Source organism: Natator depressus, chromosome 3, assembly GCF_965152275.1.
Source record: "Natator depressus isolate rNatDep1 chromosome 3, rNatDep2.hap1, whole genome shotgun sequence".
Classification (NCBI taxonomy): Eukaryota; Metazoa; Chordata; order Testudines; family Cheloniidae; genus Natator; species Natator depressus.
The window spans coordinates 1,670,427-1,694,132 of NC_134236.1; the positions used below are offsets into that span (position 1 = coordinate 1,670,427).

Sequence of the window (23,706 nt, forward strand, 5' to 3'; positions counted from 1 at the left end):
CTGCCGTATTTACTATTCTTTCTACACATCAGGATGGTTTGTCCCTGTAACCTCAATAAGGATTCTTTAAAATACAGCCAGCTCTCCTGGACTCCTTTCCCCCTCATGTTATTCTCCCAGGGGATCCTGCCCATCAGTTCCCTGAGGTTGTCAAAGTCTGCTTTTCTGAAGTCCAGGGTCCGTATTCTGCTGCTCTCCTTTCTTCCCTGTGTCAGGATCCTGAACTCAACCATCTCATGGTCACTGCCTCCCAGGTTCCCATCCACTTTTGCTTCCCCTACTAATTCTTCTCGGTTTGTGAGCAGCAGGTCAAGAAGAGCTCTGCCCCTAGTTGGTTCCTCCAGCACTTGCACCAGGAAATTGTCCCCTACACTTTCCAAAAACTTCCTGGATTGTCTGTGCACCGCTGTATTGCTCTCCCAGCAGATATCAGGGTGATTGAAGTCTCCCATGAGAACCAGGGCCTGCGATCTAGTAACTTCCGTGAGTTGCTGGGAGAAAGCCTCGTCCACCTCATCCCCCTGGTCCGGTGGCCTATAGCAGACTCCCACTACGACATCACCCTTGATGCTCACACTTCTAAACTTAATCCAGAGACACTCAGGTTTTTCTGCAGTTTCATACTTGAGCTCTGAGCAGTCATACTGCTCTCTTACATACAGTGCAACTCCCCCACCTTTTCTGCCCTTCCTGTCCTTCCTGAACAGCTTATATCCATCCATGACAGTACTCCAGTCATGTGAGTTATCCCACCAAGTCTCTGTTATTCCAATCACGTCATAAGTCCTTGACTTTGCTAGGACTTCCAGCTCTCCCTGCTTGTTTCCCAGGCTTCTTGCATTTGTGTATAGGCACTTGAGATAACTCGCTGATCGCCCCTCTTTCTCAGTATGAGGCAGGAGCCCTGCCCTCTCGCGCGCTCCTGCTTGTGCTTCCTTCCGGTATCCCACTTACCTCAGGGCTTTGGTCTCCTTCCCCCGGTGAACCTAGTTTAAAGCCCTCCTCACTAGGTTTGCCAGCCTGCTTGCGAAGATGCTCTTCCCTCTTTTTGTTAGGTGGAGCCCATCTCTGCCTAGCACTCCTCCTTCTTGGAACACCATCCCATGGTCAAAGAATCCAAAGCCTTCTCTCCGACACCACCTGCGTAGCCATTCGTTGACTTCCACGATTCGACGGTCTCTACCCAGGCCTTTTCCTTCCACGGGAAGGATGGACGAGAAGACCACTTGCGCCTCAAACTCCTTTATCCTTCTTCCCAGAGCCATGTAGTCTGCAGTGATCCGCTCAAGGTCATTCTTGGCAGTATCATTGGTGCCCACATGGAGAAGCAGGAAGGGGTAGCGATCTGAGGGCTTGATGAGTCTCGGCAGTCTCTCCGTCACATCGTGAATCCTAGCTCCTGGCAAGCAGCAGACTTCTCGGTTTTCCCGGTCGGGGCGGCAGATAGATGACTCAGTCCCCCTGAGGAGAGAGTCCCCGACCACCACCACCCGCCTCCTTCTCTTGGGAACGGTGGTCACGGAACCCCCAACCTAGGACAGTGCATCTCATGCCTTCTTTTCCCTTCCCTCAGATGTATCATCTAGTCCACTCTCCGCATTAGTACCTGTAGAGGGGGAGGCTCTAGGGAAGCAATCGGGGGGTGAAAGGATCCAGGGGGCTGCCCTCACTGGGAGGGCGGGTTCAAGGGTGCTGCTGAGAGGCACCCAAAGAGGAATACCCTGGGGGAGGGGAGGGAAGGCCAGGCATGGATCAGGAGTGACACTGTGCGAGATGCATGGGGGAGAGCAGGGCTGGAGCAGAGCATCAGGGCAAAGGACAAGATCAGTGACTGTGAGACCCCAGGCCCGCTTCCTTCACAGCCGCCTCCACACTCCCCCGGACCTGCCTGTACCATGATGGGCCCACAGGGAACCAGAAGCTCACCAGTGAGGTACTATAGAAGCTGTTTTGTGCAGGCTTGATAAATCTAAGTATTGGAATATCCACCATCTTTGGGGATTCTTTGCAGTTCACCCCAATTGAGTAAGTGCAGTGTGGCTCCCTGGGACCCTGGTCACAGCAACATACATCCACCTCTCGCTCTCAGCTTGCCCGGAGAGCAAACTTTGTCCTTTCGCCCTCCCTCCTGCCTGGTATCCATGCAAAATATAGGAGAAACTGAGGCACACACAGGACTTTAAAAAAATACTACAGAAAATTCCCACTTTGTCCCACATGGGTTTATGGGAAATGGATCCTGTCAAACTAACTTGATATATTTTTGATGAGATTTCAAGTCTGGTTTATCAAGGTAATAGTGCTGATGTAATATACTCAGATTTCTCTAAGGCGTTTGACATGGTACTGCATGACATTGTGATTAAAAAACGAGAATGTTATAAAATAAGCATGGCCCACAGTAAATGGATTCAAAGCTGGTTAAATGATAGATCTCAACACGTAATTGTAAATGGGGAGTCATCATCGAACGGGGTGTTTCCAGTGGGGTCCTGCAGGGATTGGCTCTCGGCCCTACATTATTTAACATTTTTATTGATGACCTGGAAGAAAACCATCACTGATAAAGCTTGCAGACAACACAAAAATTGGGGGAGTGGTAAATAAAGAAGACGACAGGTTACTGATTCACACCGCTGTGGATCGCTTGGTAAACTGGGGGCAAGCAATGTGTTTTAATACGGTTACATGTAGGAACAAAGAATGCAGGCCAGACTTACAGGCTGGGGGGCTTTACCCTGGAAGGCACTGACTCTGAAGAAGATTTTGAGGGGTGGCATAGACAATCAGCTGAACTTGAGCCCTCTGTGTGACGCTATGGGCAAAAGGGCTAATACATAAACAGAGCTCTTGAGGAGAAGTGGAGAGGTTATTTTACTCTATGTTTGGAAGTGTGACCACTGCTGGAAGCCTGGGTCCTAGTGCCCACAATTCCAGGAGGATGTGGATAAATTGGAGGGGGTCATAGAAGAGACAGGAGAATGATTCAAGGGTTAGAAAACCTGCCTGATAGCGATAGACTCAAAGGAGCTCAATTTTTTAGCTGAACAAAGAGGAGGTTAAAGAGTGACTAGATACCAAGCTGTAAGTACCTATGTGGGGAACAAATATTTGGTAACAGGTACTTCAGTCTGGCTAACACGAGCCAAGGGCTGGAAGTTGAAGCTAGACACATTCAAAAGGGAAATAAGGTGTTACTCCTGAGGGCACTCTGCGCCAAAACATTAAAAATTCTGTGCACAATGTTTAAATTCTGAAAAATTCTGCAAATTTTATTTGTCAAATAAATGTGGTGGCTCCAGCATGGCACTGGGGAGCACAGGCCACTGGCTGCACAGAGGTGGGAGATCACTGTGTAGCTCCCTCGTGGGACATGGACTCAGTGGTGAGGCTTCACCCAACCCTGGCAAAGTGCAAGGACCAGGCCTGCCCCAGAAACACCCCAGGGCTCTGCCCCTCTGTGCCAGATGCACCAGGTGTGGGCAGGCAGGCTCAGTGAGGCAGGATCCAAGAAGGCCAATGGCATTTTGGGCTGTATAAGTAGGGGCATTGCCAGAAGATCGAGGGACGTGATCGTTCCCCTCTATTCGACACTGGTGAGGCCTCATCTGGAGTACTGTGTCCAGTTTTGGGACCCACACTACAAGAAGGATGTGGATAAATTGGAGAGAGTCCAGCGGAGGGCAACAAAAATGATTAGGGGACTGGAACACATGACTTATGAGGAGAGGCTGAAGGAACTGGGGATGTTTAGTCTACGGAAGAGAAGTATGAGGGGGGATTTGATAGCTGCTTTCAACTACCTGAAAGGGGGTTCCAAAGAGGATGGATCTAGACTGTTCTCAGTGGTAGCAGATGACAGACCCAAGGAGTAATGGTCTCAAGTTGCAGTGGGGAAGATTTAGGTTGGATATTAGGAAAAACTTTTTCACTAGGAGGATAGTGAAACACTGGAATGCGTTACCTAGGGAGGTGGTGGAATCTCCTTCCTTAGAAGTTTTTAAGGTCAGGCTTGACAAAGCCCTGGCTGCGATGATTTAGTTGGGGATTGGTCCTGCTTTGAGGAGGGGGTTGGACTAGATGACCTCCTGAGGTCCCTTCCAACCCTGATATTCTATGATTCTATGATCCAAGTGAGGAGGGGCTTCGTGTGGGGGGATCCAGGTGTGGCTTGAGAGGGTTCTGTGTGCAGGCAACTCAGTGGAGGATCCAGATGCACAGGGGATTGTTGTGGGGGGTTCTGAGTGCAAAGGTAATGGGACTCTGCAGGGGGGTCCAGGTGAAGGTAGTTGGAGCTCAGCAGGGGTCAGGGGGTCTGGGTGTGGCAGGGATAAAGCTCAGCAGGGGGGTCTGGATGTGGGGGGGGTCCAGATGCTGGGGGAGTGGAGCTCAGTGGGGTGGGGATCCAGGTGCAGGTGACTGTTCCAGGTGCAGGGGGAGTGGGGCTCGGCAGGGGCGGGCTCTGGGTGTGGTGGTGGAGGGGGGAGACTCAGCAGGAGGGTCTGGGTATGAGGTGGTCTGGATGCATGGGGGTTGGGTGGATGGGGGAGCAGCTCCCCGTACAGTGATCCCTCCCCCTACAGCTGAGGAGCGATGGGTGCAGGAAAGGTGGTGGGGGAGTTTGCAGAGCTTCCTGCAGCCTCGGGAGAAATCTGGGGGATGCTATACAGGGGAAAAGAAAATCCCGTCCTCCCCAGCCCAGCCAGGACTAGCAGCTGAGCCCAGCACAGAGTAGGAGCCACCAGCTGGGTGTTCCCCAGTCTCGCCTCCTGCCCCACAGTGATTTACCTCTCTGCCGGCTGGGCCCCCAAAACATACTGTTGGGGAGGGTCGGATGACCACTCTGGTGGCTTCCCTTTGCTTCCCTGTCAGAAAGTCATTTTTCTGCGGGGAAGCAAAGAAATCTGCGGGGCAGATGAATTCTGCACATGCGCAGAATTCCCTCAGGAGTAACCAGGAGTTAATTTTTAATGCTAAGAGTAATTAACCACTGGAACAATTAATTTCCCAAGAGATGTGGTGGATTCTCCATCACGCACGTGTAAGTCGAGACTGGCTGTTTTTCTAACAGGTCTGCTCTGGGAATTATTTAGGGCAGGTCTCAGACTAGCTGATCTGATCCCTGCTGGCCTGGGAATCTCTGAATGTCTGAACTCAGGCCGGGGCCAGTGACTGGGATGGTTTTGGGTGAAATGAACCCCTGGCCACTCGTGGGAAAGCAGCTCCAGGAGCCTGGGGTTTTCCTAGCCAAGTGAGGGGCCCTGGGCTCAGATGCTTTGACGGGAAGAAGGAGCCTTCCCCTTTCCCGTTGTGACGCAGCAGGGAGGGGGGAGCGTTGACCTGGGAATGTGGCTGGGGAGTTTCACTGGGGATGGGAGACCTGAGAGCCTATCACCTGACCCAGGAGGGGGAGGGGGAAGGTAACACCTCTGCCTGGTTTCAGAGTAGCAGCCATGTTAGTCTGTATCCGCAAAAAGAAAAGGAGGACTTGTGGCACCTTAGAGACTAGCAAATTTATTTGAGCATAAGCTTTCATGAGCTACAGCTCACTTCATCGGATGCATTCGCTGGAGGGCTTTTGGTTTCAGTTTTGGGCTGGGGGGTGGAACGCAGGGAACCCCAAGGCTGGGGTCTAAGCTCCCTGCCCCCCAAAAGGACTTGACTGAAGGGCCCTGGTTGTACCCACAAGCTCTGTTTTAGACTCTGTTCCTATTGTCCAATAAACCTTCTGTTTTACTGGCTGGCTGAGAGTCACGGTGAATCCCAGGAAGAGGGGTGCAGGGCCTGGACTCCCCCACACTCCGTGACAACTGGTGGGAAAAGTGGGATGTACTGCACCCCGTGGACGGCACTTCCTGCAGTAAGTGACTGGGGAACAGTAAAACGAAGGGCGATTGACGGGGACCAGGTGTGCTGAAGATTCAGAGAGAGACAGTTTCAGGGGGCTGTTAACCCCTGGGAGTGTGTGACCAGAGAGAAGGACTTTTGCAATAGCAGGGTCCCCCGGGGGATTGCAGCGAGCGGTCCCAGGGGCGGAGGAGTCTGCAGCTCGACCCTGGCAAAGAGATGGTGACCTCAAGAAGGACTGGCACCCTCGGGGTTCTTCCTGGAAACCGTGGAAAGCTGCCCAGGCCTGCGAGTGGCCAGCAGGGAGATGTACGCTAAACGCCTTAAGAGCGACCTGGTGGAGCTGTGCAGGCAGAGGGGGCTGCGCATTGGGAGGTCCACCAAGGAACAGCTGATTGCCCAGTTGGAGAAGGATCGCTTGGATGACCCGATCCCTGTCCCTGAGGGAAACCGCCCGGTGGACGCAGCGTGGGCCCCAGGGCCTGACCGGGCTGGGAGGGGTCAGACTGTGGCCGAGGACATCCCGAGACCCTTCCTACCTATGCCTAGGGGAGGGGTTGGGGGAAGCCCAGCGAATACCGAGGGCACTCTGACCCTGGCAGCCAGCAGGGGATCCTCCCAGCAGAGCTCCCCATCCCTGGAGCGGAGGCAGCTGGAATGGGAGAGGGAGATGAAAATGAGGGAGCTGGAGGATCATGAAAAGCAGCGTCAGCATGAGGAGAAGCAACGTCAGCATGAGCTGAAGGAGAAACAGAGACAACATGAGCTGGAGCTGGCCAGGTTGAGGAGCAGTGGGGCCCTGGCTGCGGTGAGTGAGGGGGGGACCCGAGACTGCAAGGAGCTTTGATAAGTGCTTCCTGGCCCAGCGGAAGGTGGGGAGGAGGACATAGATAGCTTCCTGACAGCCTTTGAGAATGCCTGCGAGATGCACAGGGTTGACCCTGCAGACAGGCTCCAGTTCCTCACCCCCTTACTGGACCCCAAAGCCGTGGAGGTGTACAGCCGAATGACAGGGGCGGAGGCAGGGGACTACGAACTGTTCAAACAGGCCCTGCTCCATGAGTTTGGGCTGACCCCCGAGATGTACCTGAAAAGGTTCCGGAGTCAGCGTAAAACGCCTGAGGTCACCTACCTACAACTGGTCAACCGAATCCAGGGATATGCCCGCAAGTGGACAGCTGGGGCCCAAGCTAAAGAGGACCTGCTGGACCTAATCGTACTGGAGCAACTGTATGAACAGTGCCCGTCCGACCTGAGGCTGTGGCTGGTGGACAAAAAGCTCAAGAACCCCCAGCACGCAGGGCAGCTGGCCGACGAGTTTGTGAACAGTCGGTCAGGGGATAGCAGGGAGGAGTCCCAAAAGAACAGGCCCCTCACGATGCAGAGAGAGAGTCACCATGGGACGTCCCAGCGGGGAAATATGGAGAACCCCCTCCCAAGGGGAACGCCTGGTGTCAGGACCATCTGACCCGCTCGAGGGGACCAACGTGAGAAGCGCTACTATCACTGTGGCCAGAGAGGCCACATACGGACCCAGTGCCCCAGGCTCAGGGACAGACTGAGCAGACCCAACCTACCCAGGGTTAACTGGGTAGGGACCCAGCTGGACGAGGGGCAGATGGCCCAGGCAAGGGGGGCTGCCAGCTTACCACCTGCTCAGGAGGGAAGAATACCCCAGGCCAGCTCCTCTGGAGGGCTGGATGCTCTGGGCTCAGGGTTCTCGGTTTACAGGGTGGGCGCGGGGCTGTCCCTCCAGAGAGAGTGTCTTGTTCCCCTGGAGGTGGATGGGAAGAAGGTCAATGGATACTGGGATAAGGGTGCGGAGGTGACACTGGCCCGGCCTGAGGTGATGGCCCCAGATCGGGTGGTGTCCAACACCTATCTGACCCTGATGGGGGTGGACGGGACCCGATTCAAGGTGCCCGTGGCAAGGGTACACCTAAAATGGGGGGCCAAGGAGGGCCCCAAGGATGTGGGGGTGCACCTTTTGCCCACTAAGGTGTTGATGGGGGGGACCTAGAGGACTGGCCAAGCAACCCCCAGAACGCCCTGGTTGTGACCCGTAGCCAGAGCCAGCGAGGGGCACTGCGCCCCGACCTCGGGGAGGGTACCACACTGGAGGCGCAGGACCCTACCCTGGTGGGGAGGGAGTGCCCAGGAACAAGGCTCAGAGAAGCTGCGGCTTCAGACCCAGCCAGCGAGAGAGAGCAAGCCCCCACCCCTTCCCGAGCCGCTGAGTTCCAGGCCGAGTTGATGAAAGATCCTCCTTGCGGAAGCTCAGGGACCTGGCCAACCTCAGTGCAGCACAGACCATGGGGAGAGGTTGCCAGGACAGGTTCCTGTGGGAGAAGGGGTTCCTGTACTGAAATGGAGTCATGGGGGATCAGGAGGCAGCTGGTGGTCCCCCAGAAGTATCGCCGCAAGCTATTGTACCTGGCCCATGACATCGCCCGCTCAGGACACCAGGGAATCCGGCGCACCCGGCAGAGGTCGCTACAGAACTTTTACTGGCCGGGGGTCTTTACCACGGTCCGGCAGTATTGCCGATCCTGTGACCCCTGTCAGAGGGTGGGGAAGGCCCGGGACAAGGGGGAAGCAGCTGTGAGACCTTTGCCCATCATAGAGGAGCCTTTCCAGAAGGTGGCCATGGACATAGTGGGGCCTCTCACAAGACAACCCGGTCGGGGAAGAAATACATTCTGGTGGTGGCAGGTTTCGCCACCCGCTACCCCGAGGCAGTGCCCTTAGCTTCCATTGAAGCCGACACCTTGGCAGATGCGCTGCTGACCATTTTCAGCCGAGTGGGGTTCCCCAGGGAAGTCTTGACAGACCAAGGCTCCAACTTCATGTCGGCCCTGCTCCAGTGCTTGTGGGAGAAATGTGGGGTCCGGCACAACTGGGCCTCAGCGTATCACCCCCAGTCCAATGAGCTGATGGAGAGGTTCAACGGGATGCTAAAGATGATGCTGAAAACCTTTATGAACCAGCACCCGCAGGATTGGGACAAGTACTTACCTCACCTGCTGTTCGCGTACAGGGAGGTGCCCCAGGAGTCTACCGGATTTTTGCCTTTCGAACTGTTATATGGAAGGAGGGTGAGGGGCCCCTGGACCAGATGAGAGACGAATGGGAGGGGAAGGCCACTCCCGATGGAGAGTCAGTGGTGGAGTATGTCCTGATCTTCCAAGAGAGACTTGCTGAACTCATGGGCCGGGCCAGGGAGAATCTGGCCAGAGCCCAGAAGAAGCAGAAGGTCTGGTATGACCGCACAGCGTGGGCCCGCGCCTATGCCACCGGGGATCCGGTGATGGTTCTCATCCCCGTGAGAAAGAACAAACTACAGGCTGCCTGGGAGGGCCCTTTCAAGGTTGTCAAGCAGCTCAATGAGGTAAACTATGTGGTGGAACAATCGAACCGGGTGCACCGCCGCCAGGTGTACCATGTGAATATGATGAAGCCATATTATGCCAGGGGGAATGTGGTGTTGGCCGTGTGTGGACATTGGGAGGAGCAGGGAGACGACCCTTTGGTAAATATACTCCCTGAGACCACAGCTGGCTCCCCCATGGAAGCAATTCCCCTCTCGGATCAGCTAACCCCTGCCCAGCAAGCTGAGATCAGAGGGGTGCTGCATCCGTACCGACAGCTGTTTTCCAACCCGTCTAGACACACTAATCTGACTGTCCACTGGGTGCAGACAGGATCACACCTGCCGATAAGATGCTCCCCGTTCCGAGTCACAGGGAAAACTGCTCAGGACCTGGAAAAAGAGGTCAGAGACATGCTGGCCATAGGGGTGATCCAGCCATCGGCCAGCCCTTGGGCCTCGCCGGTGGTGCTGGTCCCCAAAAAGGATGGGTCGGTCCAGTTCTGTGTGGACTATCGGAAACTCAATGCCATCACTGTATCTGATGCCTACCCCATGCCCAGGCCGGACGAGCTCCTAGACAAGCTGGGGGGAGCTCGGTACCTTACCACCATGGACCTTACAAAGGGCTACTGGCAAATGCCGCTGGATGCAGATGCCCGGCTGAAATCGGCCTTTATCACCCCTCTGGGGCTCTATGAGTCCCTGACCCTGTCTTTCGGCCTCAAGGGAGCGCCGGCCACCTTCCAGTGCCTGGTGGACCAGCTACTGAGTGGGATGGAGAGTTTTGCCATGGCGTATATTGATGACACCTGTGTCTTTAGCCACACCGGGGAGGACCATGTGTCCCAGGTTAGACAAGTGCTGGACCGACTCCAGGGGGCTGGGCTGACCGTAAAAGTGGAGAAGTGCAAGGTTGGGATGGCTGAAGTATCTTACCTGGGCCATTGGGTGGGGAGCGGCTGCCTAAAGCCGGAACCAGCTAAGGTGGAGGTGATCAGAGACTGGCCCGCGCCCCAAACCAAAAAGCAGGTCCAAGCCTGTATTGGGTTGGCAGGATACTATCCAAGGTTTGTGCCCTGCTTTAGCGCCATAGCCGCCCCCATCACTGAGCTATGCAAGAAGGGGAAGCCAGACAAGGTGGTTTGGACCGAGCAGTGCCAGGAGGCTTTCCGGGCGCTGAAGGAGGCTCTGGTCCGTGGCCCAGTTCTGGCAAACCCAGACTTTGACAAGCCCTTTATGGTGTTCACCGATGCCTCAGACACCGGGCTGGGGGCGGTGTTAATGCAGGAGGATGAAAAGGGGGAGAGACACCCCATCGTGTACCTGAGCAAGAAGTTGCTACCCCGGGAGCAGAACTATGCGGCCATCGAGAAGGAGTGCCTGGCCATGGTGTGGGCCCTCAAGAAACTAGAGCCCTATCTCTTCGGGCGACACTTCACCATGTACACCGAACACTCTCCCCTGACCTGGCTGCCCCAGATGAAAGAAGCCAACGCCAAGCTCCTGAGGTGGAGCCTGCTCCTGCAGGATTACAACATGGACGTGGTCCACGTGAAGGGAAGTGCCAACCTGATAGTGGATGCGCTGTCCCGGAGAGGGGGCCCTGAACTTCCCCAGGTCACTGGTCAGAGTGACCCCGCTCAGTTCAGTCTCGAAGGGGGGAGAGATGTGATGATCTGTCGCAGCAGGGAGGGGGAGTGTTGCCCTGGGAATGTGGCTGGATGGGAGATCTGAGAGCCTGTAACCTGAGCCAGGAGGGGGAGGGGGAAGGTAACACCTCTGCCCGGGAAACTGGACAAAGGCTGCAGGAGGGAGCCTGCTGGGGGGGGGGGAGGGGTTTGGTTTCAGTTTTGGGCTGGGTGGTAGAACGCAGGGAACCCCAAGGCTGGGGTCTAAGCTCCCTGCCCCCCAGAAGGACTTGACTGAGGAGCCCTGGTTGTACCCACAAGCTCTGTTTTGGACTGTGTTCCTGTTGGCCAATAAACCTTCCGTTTTACTGGCTGGCTGAGAGTCACGATGAATCCCAGGAAGAGGGGGGCAGGGCCCGGACTCCCCCACACTCCGTGACACCTATCCCTCCCCACTCAGAGTCAGAGCAGGCTGACCCGGCAGGATCCAGCATGCCAGCATCACTAGAAGAATGTCAGAGCCTGTCACACAGGGATAAGGGGCTGAGGGCTCCCCAGAGTTGTGAGCTCCTGGACCTCAAACACAGAGCCCAGGTCCCAGCCAGACTTCGTGTGGACCCCTGCGGAGCAGCCCTGTCCCTCACCACACACCCACCCACGAGCCAGCACTCAGCCCCGAGAACCACGCCCAGCCCCCCGCTTCAAAGGGACCTGGGGGATCCCAGACATGTGACAGGCCGACAGTGTGATCCCCCGACTCAGGATGGGGAGACAGCCCCACCCCGGGTGCATGACGGGTCCGAGTTCCCCTTGTCCAGAGAGGCTTGAGGACAGCGCCCCGCTACCCAGGAGGGAACCAAGACTCCCAGGCAGCACGCCCCCAGCACCTCCCCTGCCTCCTTCCCGGAGCTCGGGGCTGGTTCCTTGCTTGGCCCCAGTCCTCCCTCATTGCTGCCCCTGATTACCATGCTGTGAGCCACATGCTCCTCTGGCCCAGGCTCCATTCAACACCCTCCCCTGCCCTCCCCTCAACCCCCCTTCCCTCAGCCAATGCCCCTCCCCTCCACCCCATTCTCTCAGCCAATGCTTCTCCCCTCAAACCCTCAACCCCCTTGGGCAACAACCCTCCCCGCAAATCCCCAGCCTGCCCCCTTCTGCTCCCACCTCCTCTTCCCCCGTCACCGGTCCCAGCTCCCCCCCATACAGAGTGGCATTCAGCTGCCCACCTGCCTGTGTGGGCAGAGACACTTGCCCAGGTGGCTGTGTGACTTCCCCAACCACCCCAGGGCCATGGCCCAGCATCCCGCCAGCCAGACAAAGCCTGCCTATCTGCCTGTCTTGCCCAGCTCATGCACTGGCCTCCTCTGCGGGCACCACACGGAGCCAGCTCACGGCAGCAGGGCGGGAGCACTTCAGTGCCAGCTGCATCACATTCTCCAGCCCCAACCGCTCCCACTACTCTGGTGGCTGCAGAGCAACGCGGGCCTGGAGTCAGACAATCGCTCCTCAGCAGTGCGGCTGGGCGTTGACTCTGAACCCTAATGACACTGATGCCAACGTAGCTGGCATTTCACTGCTGACCCCAGCGGGCTGCAGAGGACGGGAGTGCTCTCCTGTACTGGGAATGCAGCCCCTTTTGACACCGCCAGTGAGTAGAGTGTGGGAGGGGCCCAGCAGCCAGGCTCCTTCCTATTCCCCACCCTGCTGGGGCGGAGCCTCCGGCTCAGCTCTCTGCCAAGGTGCTACACAACGGGAGATGGCCTGGCCTGGCGCTCGGGCTCGCCAGGCAAAGGGTGCTGTCAACCAGAGGGGTTTGGCTCTGCACCCCAGCTGTGCCAGTCCAGTGCGAGAGATGCAGTGTTGCCGGTGGGGGATCACACCAGCCAGCTGCCCCAGTGCGTGTCACACACTTGTGACTGCACTGCAGCATGCCATCACGGTGACAGTGCAGCGCACCGTGGGTAGGACTCTCTGCCCTCCACCCACCTGCAGGCTCTTTGCCTTGTGGGATACTCCGCGACCGGGGGGGAAGGGCGGGAGTTGGGGTCCAATGCCCACAGTTCTCGCTGGTCTATCCCATGATTCTCCGCTCGCCCACGCTGGCTCCAGTCTGCTTGCCCCAGCAGGGAGGAGGCACAGAGGATGAGGGCGTGATGCTCTCCCCTCACAGTGCCCCAGCTGGAACCTCTGCCCATCTGCCCCGCCCCACGAGTGGCTTGTGAGAAGTGCTGGCGGGTCAGGCCCCCAAGGGTCTCTCCGTCCTGGGCCCTGGGCACTGCCCGTCTCTGCAGTGCCCTGAGGCCTGCCAGCTGCTCAACCATCTGTTGGCTCAGGGGAACCTGTCCACTCCTGGATTGTCTCCTCCTTGAGGCTGGGCCCCACAGCTGTCGCTGATCCTACGGGCAGAGGAAACCCGCCCCAGGCTGCGCTGCTCAGCGTGGGTTGTTTCCTGCCAGCGGGGCCCCTGCGCAACGCCCGCCCATGCTGCAACACGTAGCCCCCCGCAGTCAAGAAGAGTGGGAGTGGCCAACAGCTTCCTACACAAACCAACCGGCCCATCTTGCTGCCAGGGAGGTGGCCCAGCGGCGGGATCCCGGGCTTGGGCACCGTGCCACCTTGCCCTGCACCGTGATCCTGGCCCTGCGCCGGCCATGTGGGGACGTGCAGGGGCAGCCAGGCGCGCAGGTGACCCTGAAGCCATGCACAGCACCGCAGAGCACAGGATGCCCCACCCCACCCTCTTACCTTCTCCCGCTGGACGAGCTTCTTGTAGACGGAGTCGGGGAAGGAGCGGAGTGGGCAGAACTTGCCAGTGCCTTCAGCGCACATGAAGACGCCGTTCTCGTAGACCACGCGCCCGCGGCTGATGGTGACCAGCGGCACCCCGTGGCAGCGCATGGTCTCGTACAGGTTGATGTCTCCCCCCTGCACCTGGGTGCTGGCAGAGATGGTCCTGCGGATGGCACAGCCGGAGCAGCTGGTTACAGCCGGGCCCAGAGAGGAGGCTCACGGCACTGTGCTACGAGCCAGCAGCACCTCCGCAAGGGCCCAAGCACAGCGCAGCCCAGAGTCCCCAGAGCAATGAGCAGCACCGACCGGGACCGGGACACGGATTGCTGCCCCCCCGGCCAGGGTCTGTTCGGCACTGACCGGGACCGGGACACGGATCGCTGCCCCCCCGCCCCGGCCAGGGTCTGTTCGGCACCGACGGGGACCTGGACACGGATTGCTGCCCCCCCCCCGGCCAGGGTCTGTTCGGCAGCGACGGGGACCGGGACACGGATCGCTGCCCCCCCCCCGGCCAGGGTCTGTTCGGCAGCGACGGGGACCGGGACACGGATCGCTGCCCCCCCCCCGGCCAGGGTCTGTTCGGCAGCGACGGGGACCGGGACACGGATTGCTGCCCCCCCCCCGGCCAGGGTCTGTTTGGCACCGACGGGGACCGGGACACGGATCGCTGCCCCACCCGGCCAGGGTCTGTTCGGCACCGACGGGGACCGGGACACGGATCGCTGCCCCACCCGGCCAGGGTCTGTTCGGCACTGACCGGGACACGGATTGCTGCCCCCACGGCCAGGGTCTGTTCGGCACCGACGGGGACCGGGGTACGGATTGCTGTCCCTCTCCCCCTGCCACCCCGACCAGAGTCTGTTCCGGGCTCATTGGGCACCTCCTGGCACCAGGACACGGATCACTGCCCCTGACCAGGGTCTGTTCTGGGCCCGTTGGGCACCAACTGGGACTGAGACATGGATCGCTGTCCCTCTCCCCCTGCCACCCCGACCAGGGTCTGTTCTGGGCCCGTCAGGCACCTCCCGGCCCTGGGCAAAGACTCTCTGCCCCTCCCCCTTCGCCCCATTCCTACCTGGTGGCTTCAGGGTCCCACACCACGATGTCTGCGTCGGCCCCGGGGATGATGCGGCCCTTCCGTGGGTATAGGTTGAGGATCTTGGCCGCGTTCGAGCTGGTCACAGCTACAAAGCGGTTCTCGTCCATCTTCCCCCCGACCTGCAAACACAGCAGGGGGCTGAGATGGTGCAGTGGGGCGTGCTCTGCTATGGCCCCTCTGGGAGGGGTGGGCAGACAGGGACGCAGCCCTGGGGTGTGGGCACTGCTGTCAGAGGGAGAGTTCCCGGCTCCTGAGGGTCCCCTCTTTCCCTCTCCCCCGTGTGCACATCCTGCCCCATCATGCCAGCGGCTGGGAGAAGAAGCTGCAATTGCCCCCGGGGGGTGCCCTATCACAGGACTCCAGCCAGGTCACTCCTAGCTCACCCTAGCCTCATGCTGCAGGGCTGAGCAGGGGGATCCAGCACCAGCCAGCGACTGCCTCATGGGGCGGGCACAACCCAGCTGCAGATGTAACACCCACCCCCTATGTTACCACAGCCCCAGAGAGCCAGGTCACACCCCACTGGACTGCAGCCCCCTCTGGGGGGGCAACGGTGTAGCTGTGTAGCTCCACCCCTGGTGCACAGGGAGAACGGGCTCTTGCTGTGGGAGGGGATCTGGCCCCAGGCTGTCATACCCATGAGTGATTGGGGTCTCAGTGGTCCATCTCCCCTGGCAGGGCGTGGCGGTCCCGAGAGCACCACCCCTTGCATGGCCCCCCGCAGCACCGGAGGTGGCCAACTCCTGGATGCCGACCCAGCGCGTGCCAGACTCCTCATGCCCCGTTCGCAGCTGCGCCACGCCCGGTGCGGGTGCCACGTACCACACCCCGCTCCCAGATGACGCTCATGCGATCTTGTACGCCGCTCACGCCGTGGGGGATCTTGGTGAAGTCCTCCTTGCCCATGGCTTTCTGCTTGCTGGTGAAGGGCCGGTGGTCGGAAGCCACGACATTGAGGGTGTCGCTGCCAGGAGAGAGGGGAACAGGGGTTACTGGCCCGGCGGCTGCGGTGCTGCTCTCCACACCTGGCAGGGCCACCTGGCACATTCGTTACAGACCACGCGCCCATGGCTGGGGCCTCCCTAGCGCCCAGCAGCGGGGCAGAGAGTGCCCTGCCTGGGGCTCTAACGAGACTCAGGCAGCGCCAGACCCGCAGGATTAGCCCCTTGCCCAGCAGCCCCGGGCCCCCAGCAGTGCCCAGCAGCCCTTACTTGGCTAGCAGGCTCATGAGGTAGGTGGAGGTGTTGGTGTCCAGCCGCAGGGGCGGCACGGTGACATAGGCGGCGGCGTGGGACCAGTCCTGGTGGTAATAGTGCAGGCCCGTCAGCGTGGCGTGCGCCGTGGTGGTCTCTGCATACACCACCTTCCCTGCAAAGAGAGAGCGGACACGGGTGTCGGGGGGACGGGCTCTGGCGCTGGGGTGGTGCCCATTGCAGCCCAGGGCAGCGTGTGGATTGCCTAGGGGCAGGAGTGTTTCTCTCGCCACCCTGCCAGCCACATGGCGAGGCAGCAGATGGATCCCCGCCCCAAGGAGGAGATGGTCTGCAGAGTCGTCTGACGGGCGGGCACCAGCCGCCCCAGCACAGGGACCCTGGGCTGGGTTCCGCAGAGCCATCTGATGGGCTGGCACCTGCCGCCTGGGCACAGCATTACACTGATGGTATGGGGGAAACTGAGGCAGGGGGACAGGGAGGGACTTGCTTGGGTCACGTATCAGCAGAGCCAGGTAGGGGCTAGGACTTGGTGCCCTCACCCCAGGCCTATGCTGCGGCTACTAGACCCCGGGGCTCTCAGGACCACAGAGCCTCTGTCTGCCCCACATACCATCACTGCAGGGCAGCAACGTGGCTGGGGCTTGGGCCACCCCCCACGCTGCTTGGGGACGGCGGTGTCACTGGGGGGCATGTGCTGGAGGCTGTGTGGAGAGGTGGGGCTGGGTTGGGGGCCCTGGAGGGGTGAGGCTGGGTGTGTGTTGGGAGCCGTGTAGAGAGGTGAGGCTGGGTTGGACAGCAGGTGGGGGTGCATGTTGGGGGTAGGGTTGCCAACTTTCTAATCACACAAAACTGAACACGCCTGCCTTGCCCCTCCCCCAAGGCCTTGCCCCTGCCCTGCCCCTTCTCCAAGGCCCCACTCCTGCTCACTCCATCCCCCCTCCCTCCATCACTCTCCCCCACCCTCACTCACTTTCACTGGGTTGAGGCAGGGGTTTGGGGTGCAGGAGGGGGCTCAGGGCTGGGGCAGGGCGTTCGGGGTCCCGGTGGCACTTACCGCGGCTCCCAGAAAGCAACCGCCAAGTCCCTGCAGCCCCTCGGCGCATGGGCAGCCAGGGAGAATCCGCACGCTGCCCTCCTGCCCGCAGGCACCACCCCCGCAGCTCCCATTGGTCGCAGTTCCCAAGCGCAGAGCCCTGCCACGGAGGGACAGCGCCCAGCCTTACCTTGCATCTTAGCGGCAGCCACGACGTCGCCGGCAGACACGCTGGACACGTTGACCAGGTAGACGGGGCAGTGAGTCTGAGAGGGACAGCGCAGGTCTCAGCACCGGTGCCAGCTGGCTCAGCCTGCCCTGCCAGGCGCCCCCGGCCAGGGCACACACCAAGGGCTCCAGTCCGTGGGAAGGCGAGAGCCCAGCCCACCTCTGCCCCTGCACCCCCCACTAGAGCACAGCAATCCCTCTGGGCGGGGGCGCCCCCCGGGGAGCCGCTCAGGGAGCCGCCATGGCCCTGTGCCCACAGACAACGTCACCAAGGGCTCCAAGGATGGACAGGCCATCTCCAGGGGGCCAGCAGCCCGGCAGGGGGCCCTGGGCTCCAGGGCCGGACAGGCTGTGTCCATTGGGCAGGCAGCCCAGTGTAGGCAGGGTCCCAGGGACAGATGGGGCACCAAACACACAAGAAACCCCTCCCCCGCAACAGACAGGATCCTGCCTTCTCCAAAAAATCCCCGCCAACGCCTACCATTGCTGCCCCTGGACTGATCCCCAGCTCTCTGCTCCCACCCTTGGGCAGTGCCCATCCCCTGCCCGGGCCTGGCTCAGGATCCGGCCAAGAACCAGGGCTGGGGGGAGGGGGGCGGGTTACAGTCGCAGGGAGGTGGGGCAAGAGTCCAGCTCCACCCCACCTCCCCCTGCAGCCAGGGCCCTGTTCCCCAGCCATGCCATCGTGAGCACAGCTGGGCTTTGGGCCAGCACCAGCTCCACTGCTGGTTAGGGTGGTGAGGTGAGGTGGGTCCTGTCTGTTACAGCTGAGAGCTGGGGACCCAGGTGTCCTGGCACAGTCTGACCAAGCAGCACAGTGCGGGGCTGGAATGGCTGGGCACTCGCAAGCGGGACCAGTGCGGGGAATGGGGGAGGAGGGGCCATTGCAAGCTTCCTGCTGACGGCCAGGCCCCACAGCTCCAAGAGGGGCTGAGTGGAGGCGGGGGGAATGGAGGGCAGCATGGCCAGCAGGGGCACTCCCTGCTGGGCAGCCCAGGAGTGAGGAGGGCTCAGGGCGGGGGCAGAGAGCTCTGACCGTGCCCAGATCAGGGGCGCTGTGTGTGTGTGTGAGGGGGTGTCTTGGGGGCACTCACCCGGTTGGCGATGGTGATCACACGGTGCGTGGCTTCAGCCTCCAGCTGGGGGACAGAAAAGACGGTGACGCTCTGCTGAGTGCAGACCACCTGCGACAGCCCCACCTCTGGGGGATCTACACGGCCCCCCGTCCAGAGAACCCTGCACTGCGGCTCCCACAGCAGGGCTTGGAGACCCTTCCCCCAAAGCTGGCCCCCGTGCTTGGTGTGATGGGAAATCACCGTTCTCTAGTGAGGAACCTACATGGCCCCCTGTCGGTGCAGCTCCCAAAGAGCCTGCCCCATGACCGGGTGGCCCGGCCTTCCTGCCCCACAGCCCGCCTGACCAGCCCCCAGTCAAGGAGACAGCAGCCCACAGGGCCCTGGTCACCCCAGGGTGAGTGCTCAGCAGACACTGAGAACAGGCTGGCTAGATTCCTGCCCAGCCAGGCAATGGCTGGATCACAGAGCAGCTGGACACAGCTGGAGGGGTCCAGAGGCTCAGTGCCCGGCTGGGGGTGGGGCACAGCAGGGTGGGGGAGGCTCACCCCCAGGACGGGGTGGGGTAAGGCAGTTTGTAGGGCAGGGACAGCACAAGAGGGTGGGGAAGGGGAAGGAGCAGGACGGCCATTCCCCCCGGCAGCTGGGAGGGGCTGGGGCAGCCAATGCTCCCCATCGCGTGGCTGGGAGGGGGCTGGGGAGGAGACCCCCCTGGCCAGCAGGCAGTCTGCAGGGCGAGGCCGAGCGCTCACGGAGCCGTGCTGCGGCACATGGACACAGCTCATCCAGGCACAGGCCGGTGGGGCGCCAGGGCCCGCTAACAGAAGCAGCGTGGCTGGAACGAGCCAGCGTGGCAGGGCGCCGGATGGGGCCACGTTTGCTGGAGTGTCCCAGGCTGTGGGGAGCTTGCACTTGAGCGGCCTTCGGGCTGGGGTGCCCGGCACACTCCATCGCAGCGCCCAGCAGGAGCTAAGGGCTGGGGACGAGCACTGAGGGGCGGCTGGGAGAGCAGAGAGCTGCCAGCAAACCCAGAAGGGCTGGTCTAGCCAGGATGGGGCCCCAGGAGGAGTGATGGGAACCCCTAGCTGCGGGCCCTGTCGCTCATCTTCCAAGGCCTGGAGCCCTGCCTGCTGCCGCCCATGGAGAGGGCAGGGGAGCCCAGCGCAGGCCTCACCTCCTCCGGTCGGCTGATCTCGATTCCCTCTGGTCCCGTGATGCCCAAATCCAGCGCCTCCTTCGCGCCCTGGGAGGGAACAGGGGGTTGGTGGGAAGAGCCGAGAGCAGGAGCAGGGAGCCCAGGCCCAGCAGAGCCTGGGTCAGTCTGAGTGGGCACAGGCTGCCCTGAATCCCCTCTCTGTCCCCTCGGCCTAGCTGGGCCCCAGCGGCCTGGACACATTTGGGGCCCAGCCCCCTGTACCTGAACGGCCCGTGTGTGGGCAGAGACGGCTCCTCTCCCCACAGCCGCCTTGCCCCTCATCCTGAGCACCCCACTAAAGCTGACCATGGGCTCCAAGAATGGCACTTGCTGACGAATTACAAACCAACCCTCTGGGGGGTGACGTGGGTCTGGGGGGCGGGGAGCAGCATGGGGCTCAGCTCTGCCCGTCCAAGGTACACATTTCTCAGCACGAGCTCACCAAGAGCCCCCAGCTCTCCAGCCACAATCCTCGGCAGCGTCTGCCCCGGCGCAGCCCACGTGTGCTCACCTCCGCCACCAGCTCCCCGTTCTCAGCGTGCACCCGGGCGATGGCGCCAATGTCCTTGCAGGCGAGGAAGACTTGGTAGAGCTCGCTGTCCCGCAGCATGTACAGGTCCTTGTAGGTCATGAACATCTGGAAGGAGTTCACCCCCTTCTCCCGCACCAGGCTCTCCATCTCCGACTTCACCTGCCGGGCCACGGGGGGCAGGGTGAAGGACAGGCACGGCCAGGCCAGCCATCTGCCGTGGGGCTGGGCACGCTCCCACAGGACTGGGCCCCATGTGCAGAGCAGAACCCATCCCTCCACCTGCCCTCTAGCAAGATCAAGTGTGCCACCAGGTTAGGGGGGCCAGACACCAGCCGTGCTCGGCCCCGCACCAGCAGCAAGCAGCTCAAACGGCTGTCACCTAGGATGTGCGGGAGAGCCAGTCCCATGCAGACTGGCACACGGACAAACCAGCCAACTCAAGCAGCTCAAACGGCTGTCACCGGAAGACCTAGGGCAGTGGTTCTCAACCAGGGATCCGGGCCCGTAGAGGGCCTTGAGCAGGTTTCAGGGGGGCCCCCAAGCAAGGCCAGCATTAGACTCACTGGGGTCCAGGGCAGAAAGCTGAAGCCCCAACGCATGGGGCTGAAGCCTGAGCAATGCAACTTCATGGGGCCCCCTGTGGCATGGGGCCCCAGGCAACTGCCCTGCTTGCTACCCCGTAAAGCCGGCCCTGGCTTTTATATGCAGAAAACCAGTTGTTGTGGCCCAGGTGGGCCATGGAGTTTTTATAGCATGTTGGGGGGGCTCAGAAAGAAAAACAGTTGAGAACCTCTGACCGAGGGCAGGTCAGCGTGGGCCTCAGCCAGGGCGGGGGGCATGTCAGCACAAGGCAGCAGGAGCCCTGGGCTTGTGATCGCAAGTGCAGAACCGCTGGGGCCCCGAGCAGCAGCCCAGGGGCCAGGCCTGCCCCCCAAGAACCCCACGATCCCATGCTGGGGGAGCTGCAGCAAACCCCATCGGCCAGGGTGACCCCAGCTGGGGCTGGCGTACTGGCGATGCCTGAGAGCAGGGAGAGCGCTGTGCTAGCTGCCCAGGGGCAGACACAGACCAGCTGAGAGCTATGGCTGGAGAAGGTCCTATACAGGAAGGGCCTGGTGCCTGGGGATAGCCCTGGCATGCAGCCTGCTCTGGGGTAGGGGTAAACCAACTGCACCCCACGCCCAACTCATGCAAAGCTCCATGGGAGCTCCCGCAGCCACACAGCACAAAGGGACGGACGAAGGGCTGGGAATCTGGGGCTGGAGGGAGCTGGCGAAGGCCAGGCTGCAGCTGTCAGCACCAACATGTGGGCGCATGGTTCTACCTCTCGTCCAAGGCTCACTCGGTCACCCCATGCTGGGCATTCCCCAACTCCACTGATGCCAGGAGCGCACGGGGCCTTGGGCCAGCATCCTGCCATCTGTGCTGGGGGGTGTTGGGGCCAGCGGGGTGTGGAGGGCACAGCCCGTGTCCGTCTGCGGCACTGGGGCTGGCTGAGCAGCCCATGGCTAGCGGGTGAGCGGCTGCTGCTGTGTGGGGTTAGCAGCGGGTACAGACAGCTCAGAGCAGAGCCTGGGGCTGGGGGAGGGGTAGGGGGCTCATACAAAACAACCCAAACAGCAGCTAAGCAGCTGGAGCAGCCTGGCCAGGGCGGCAGGTAGCACTGGCTCCAGCAGCTGTCCTCCTGGCCCAGGGCCCCATTTGCTCATACACCTTGGCACGCCCTCCCATGGGGGCACCTGGCAAGGGTCTGAGACGCCCAGCTGGCCCCCAGCACACCCTCCCCCAGCAGCACTGGGGGCACTGCAGCCCCCTTGCTGTTAGGCAGGGTCCTGGTGGGGGAGCAGCTCTCCTTGGGGCTGCCAGGGGGGTCGCTCTGGCCCTGGGGCATGTGCCACGGCTCAGGCCTGGGCTGTCCCAGCTCATGGCCACCCCATGAACCAGCCTCAGTCCAAATGCATTGCCCCACCCAGAAGCCACCCCCAGCCCAGCTCTGCAGAGCCAGCACCCACTACCACAGTGCCCGTCCCCCAGCGGGGATCTCAGTGGGGCACGCACGAGGCAGCTGGGGTCCCATGCCAAGCCAGGAGGAAAGGACTCAGGAGGGCTCAGCCCCTGGGCATGTTTTCAGGGTTCCTGTCCCTGTGAATGGCTGGCCCAGGAGCTGCCAGTGCAATACAGACAGTAACAGGGATGGGAGAGAACCAGCCACCGAGAGATGTGGGGGTGGGGTGCAGGCATGCGGCACGAGCCCCTGCAGCCTGGCCACTGGCCCCTCGCCAGACTGAGCACTGGGGTCCTCGCTCACCTTGGGGGCCCACCAGGTGATGCCCATGTGCAGGGCGTAGTCACAGCAGACCTTGGGGTCGGCCAGGCTCCGGCACTTTTCGTAGGCATCCAGGAGGGAGGTCTCCCTGTCGGGCAGCACGTGGCCGATGACCATGGTCGTCCCTCCAACCAGAGCAGCCTGCCGGGGACAGGAGAGGAGCTCGAGTCATGCTGGTCAGGGCAGCAGGGAGTTTACACTGGGCTGAGCAAAGGTCATCGTCCTGCCCTCGGTGAACCCAGCTGGGCCCCCAGGTTGCAACCCACAGCTCTGTGGGGCTTGTTTGATCACCTGCTCGCCCTGATCCAGACACCGCTCTGGGGAGAGGCTGCGGGAACACGCTCAGACACCCAGCTGATGGGAGGGAAGAAAAAACGAGTTTTCTCTAGGTCCTACAGTAAGTGGCTATGGGTTGCTCTGTCTTGTCCTACGAATCCAGGCACATCTATGGCCCCCAGCACTGCAGTCCCCGAACATCACCCAGTCGGCAGTGTCTCTCTCCTCACACCCCCTGTGTGCAGGGCAGGGCCTGGACAGGTGGGGATTGAGACCTGCTCTCCCGAGTCCCAGGCTAGTGCCCTACCCAGGGGTGGGTCTGTCTCTGCAAGGCAGCCGGGAGTTCTGGCGAGTCAGCCCAGCGAGGGGCCAGCCTGCTACCCCCGAACCGTTCAGCCAGGCTAGGGCCAAGCAAGCCGGAGCAGGCCGTGGGCACTGGCTGAAGTCCAGTCAGGATGGGGAACGCTGGCTCCCCCCACGAGCACGGCCAGGCTGGAAGGAGTCATCTGGCTGGCTCCCTGCACAGCCAGAGGCAGGGGCTGCAAAGATGGCCCCAGAGCAGCTGGACTCTCCCTGGGAGGTTCCTATGCACCCCAGAGTCCAGCCCGCAGTGTGAGGCCCAGCTGGCAGAGAGGGTGGGGAGCAGACATAGCTCAGCGATCCCCGTCCCCGCCCCCGACCACAGCTGCCCAGCACAGACCCCGGCAGTGCTAAGCTCAATGTCTAGCTGGCAGCCGGTATCAAGCGGAGTGCCCCAGGGGTCGGTCCTGGGGCCGGTTTCGTTCAACATCTTCAAAACTGATCTGGAGGATGGGCTGGATTGCACCCTAAGCCAGTCCGCAGATGATGCTAAGCTGGGGGGAGAGGTAGATACGTGGAGGGTAGGGATAGGGTCCTGTAGTGGCGGGGTCACCCGCTCCGGCCTTAAATGGCTTACAACAGCCCAGGAGAGGAATGTGGCTGGGAGCAAGCAGTTCCCAGGCTGATTGGGGAAGCAGGCTCAGCTGGCCCGTATCAGAGGGCAGTGGGCCAGGAGCAGACAGAGTCTCCTCTAGCTGTGGAGGGAGATGGGCCTGGCTGCTGGGGAGCGTACCA

At 61.0% G+C, this 23,706-nt stretch overlaps 1 protein-coding gene across 2 annotated transcripts in view; it reads right to left on the bottom strand.

Moving 5' to 3' along the window:
- The window catches only part of DPYSL5 (dihydropyrimidinase like 5), a 102,500-nt gene that overhangs the window by 21,086 nt on the left and 57,708 nt on the right, over positions 1-23,706 (bottom strand). For both annotated transcript variants that reach the window (XM_074947290.1, XM_074947291.1), the window contains 9 exons: positions 22,318-22,476; positions 19,989-20,168; positions 19,457-19,525; positions 18,304-18,348; positions 17,172-17,247; positions 15,946-16,102; positions 15,557-15,698; positions 14,711-14,853; positions 13,591-13,798 (listed from right to left, as the gene is read on the bottom strand). In XM_074947290.1, coding sequence (XP_074803391.1) covers positions 13,591-13,798; positions 14,711-14,853; positions 15,557-15,698; positions 15,946-16,102; positions 17,172-17,247; positions 18,304-18,348; positions 19,457-19,525; positions 19,989-20,168; positions 22,318-22,476 — 1,179 coding nt within the window. The remainder of the gene's footprint in view (positions 1-13,590; positions 13,799-14,710; positions 14,854-15,556; positions 15,699-15,945; positions 16,103-17,171; positions 17,248-18,303; positions 18,349-19,456; positions 19,526-19,988; positions 20,169-22,317; positions 22,477-23,706) is intronic.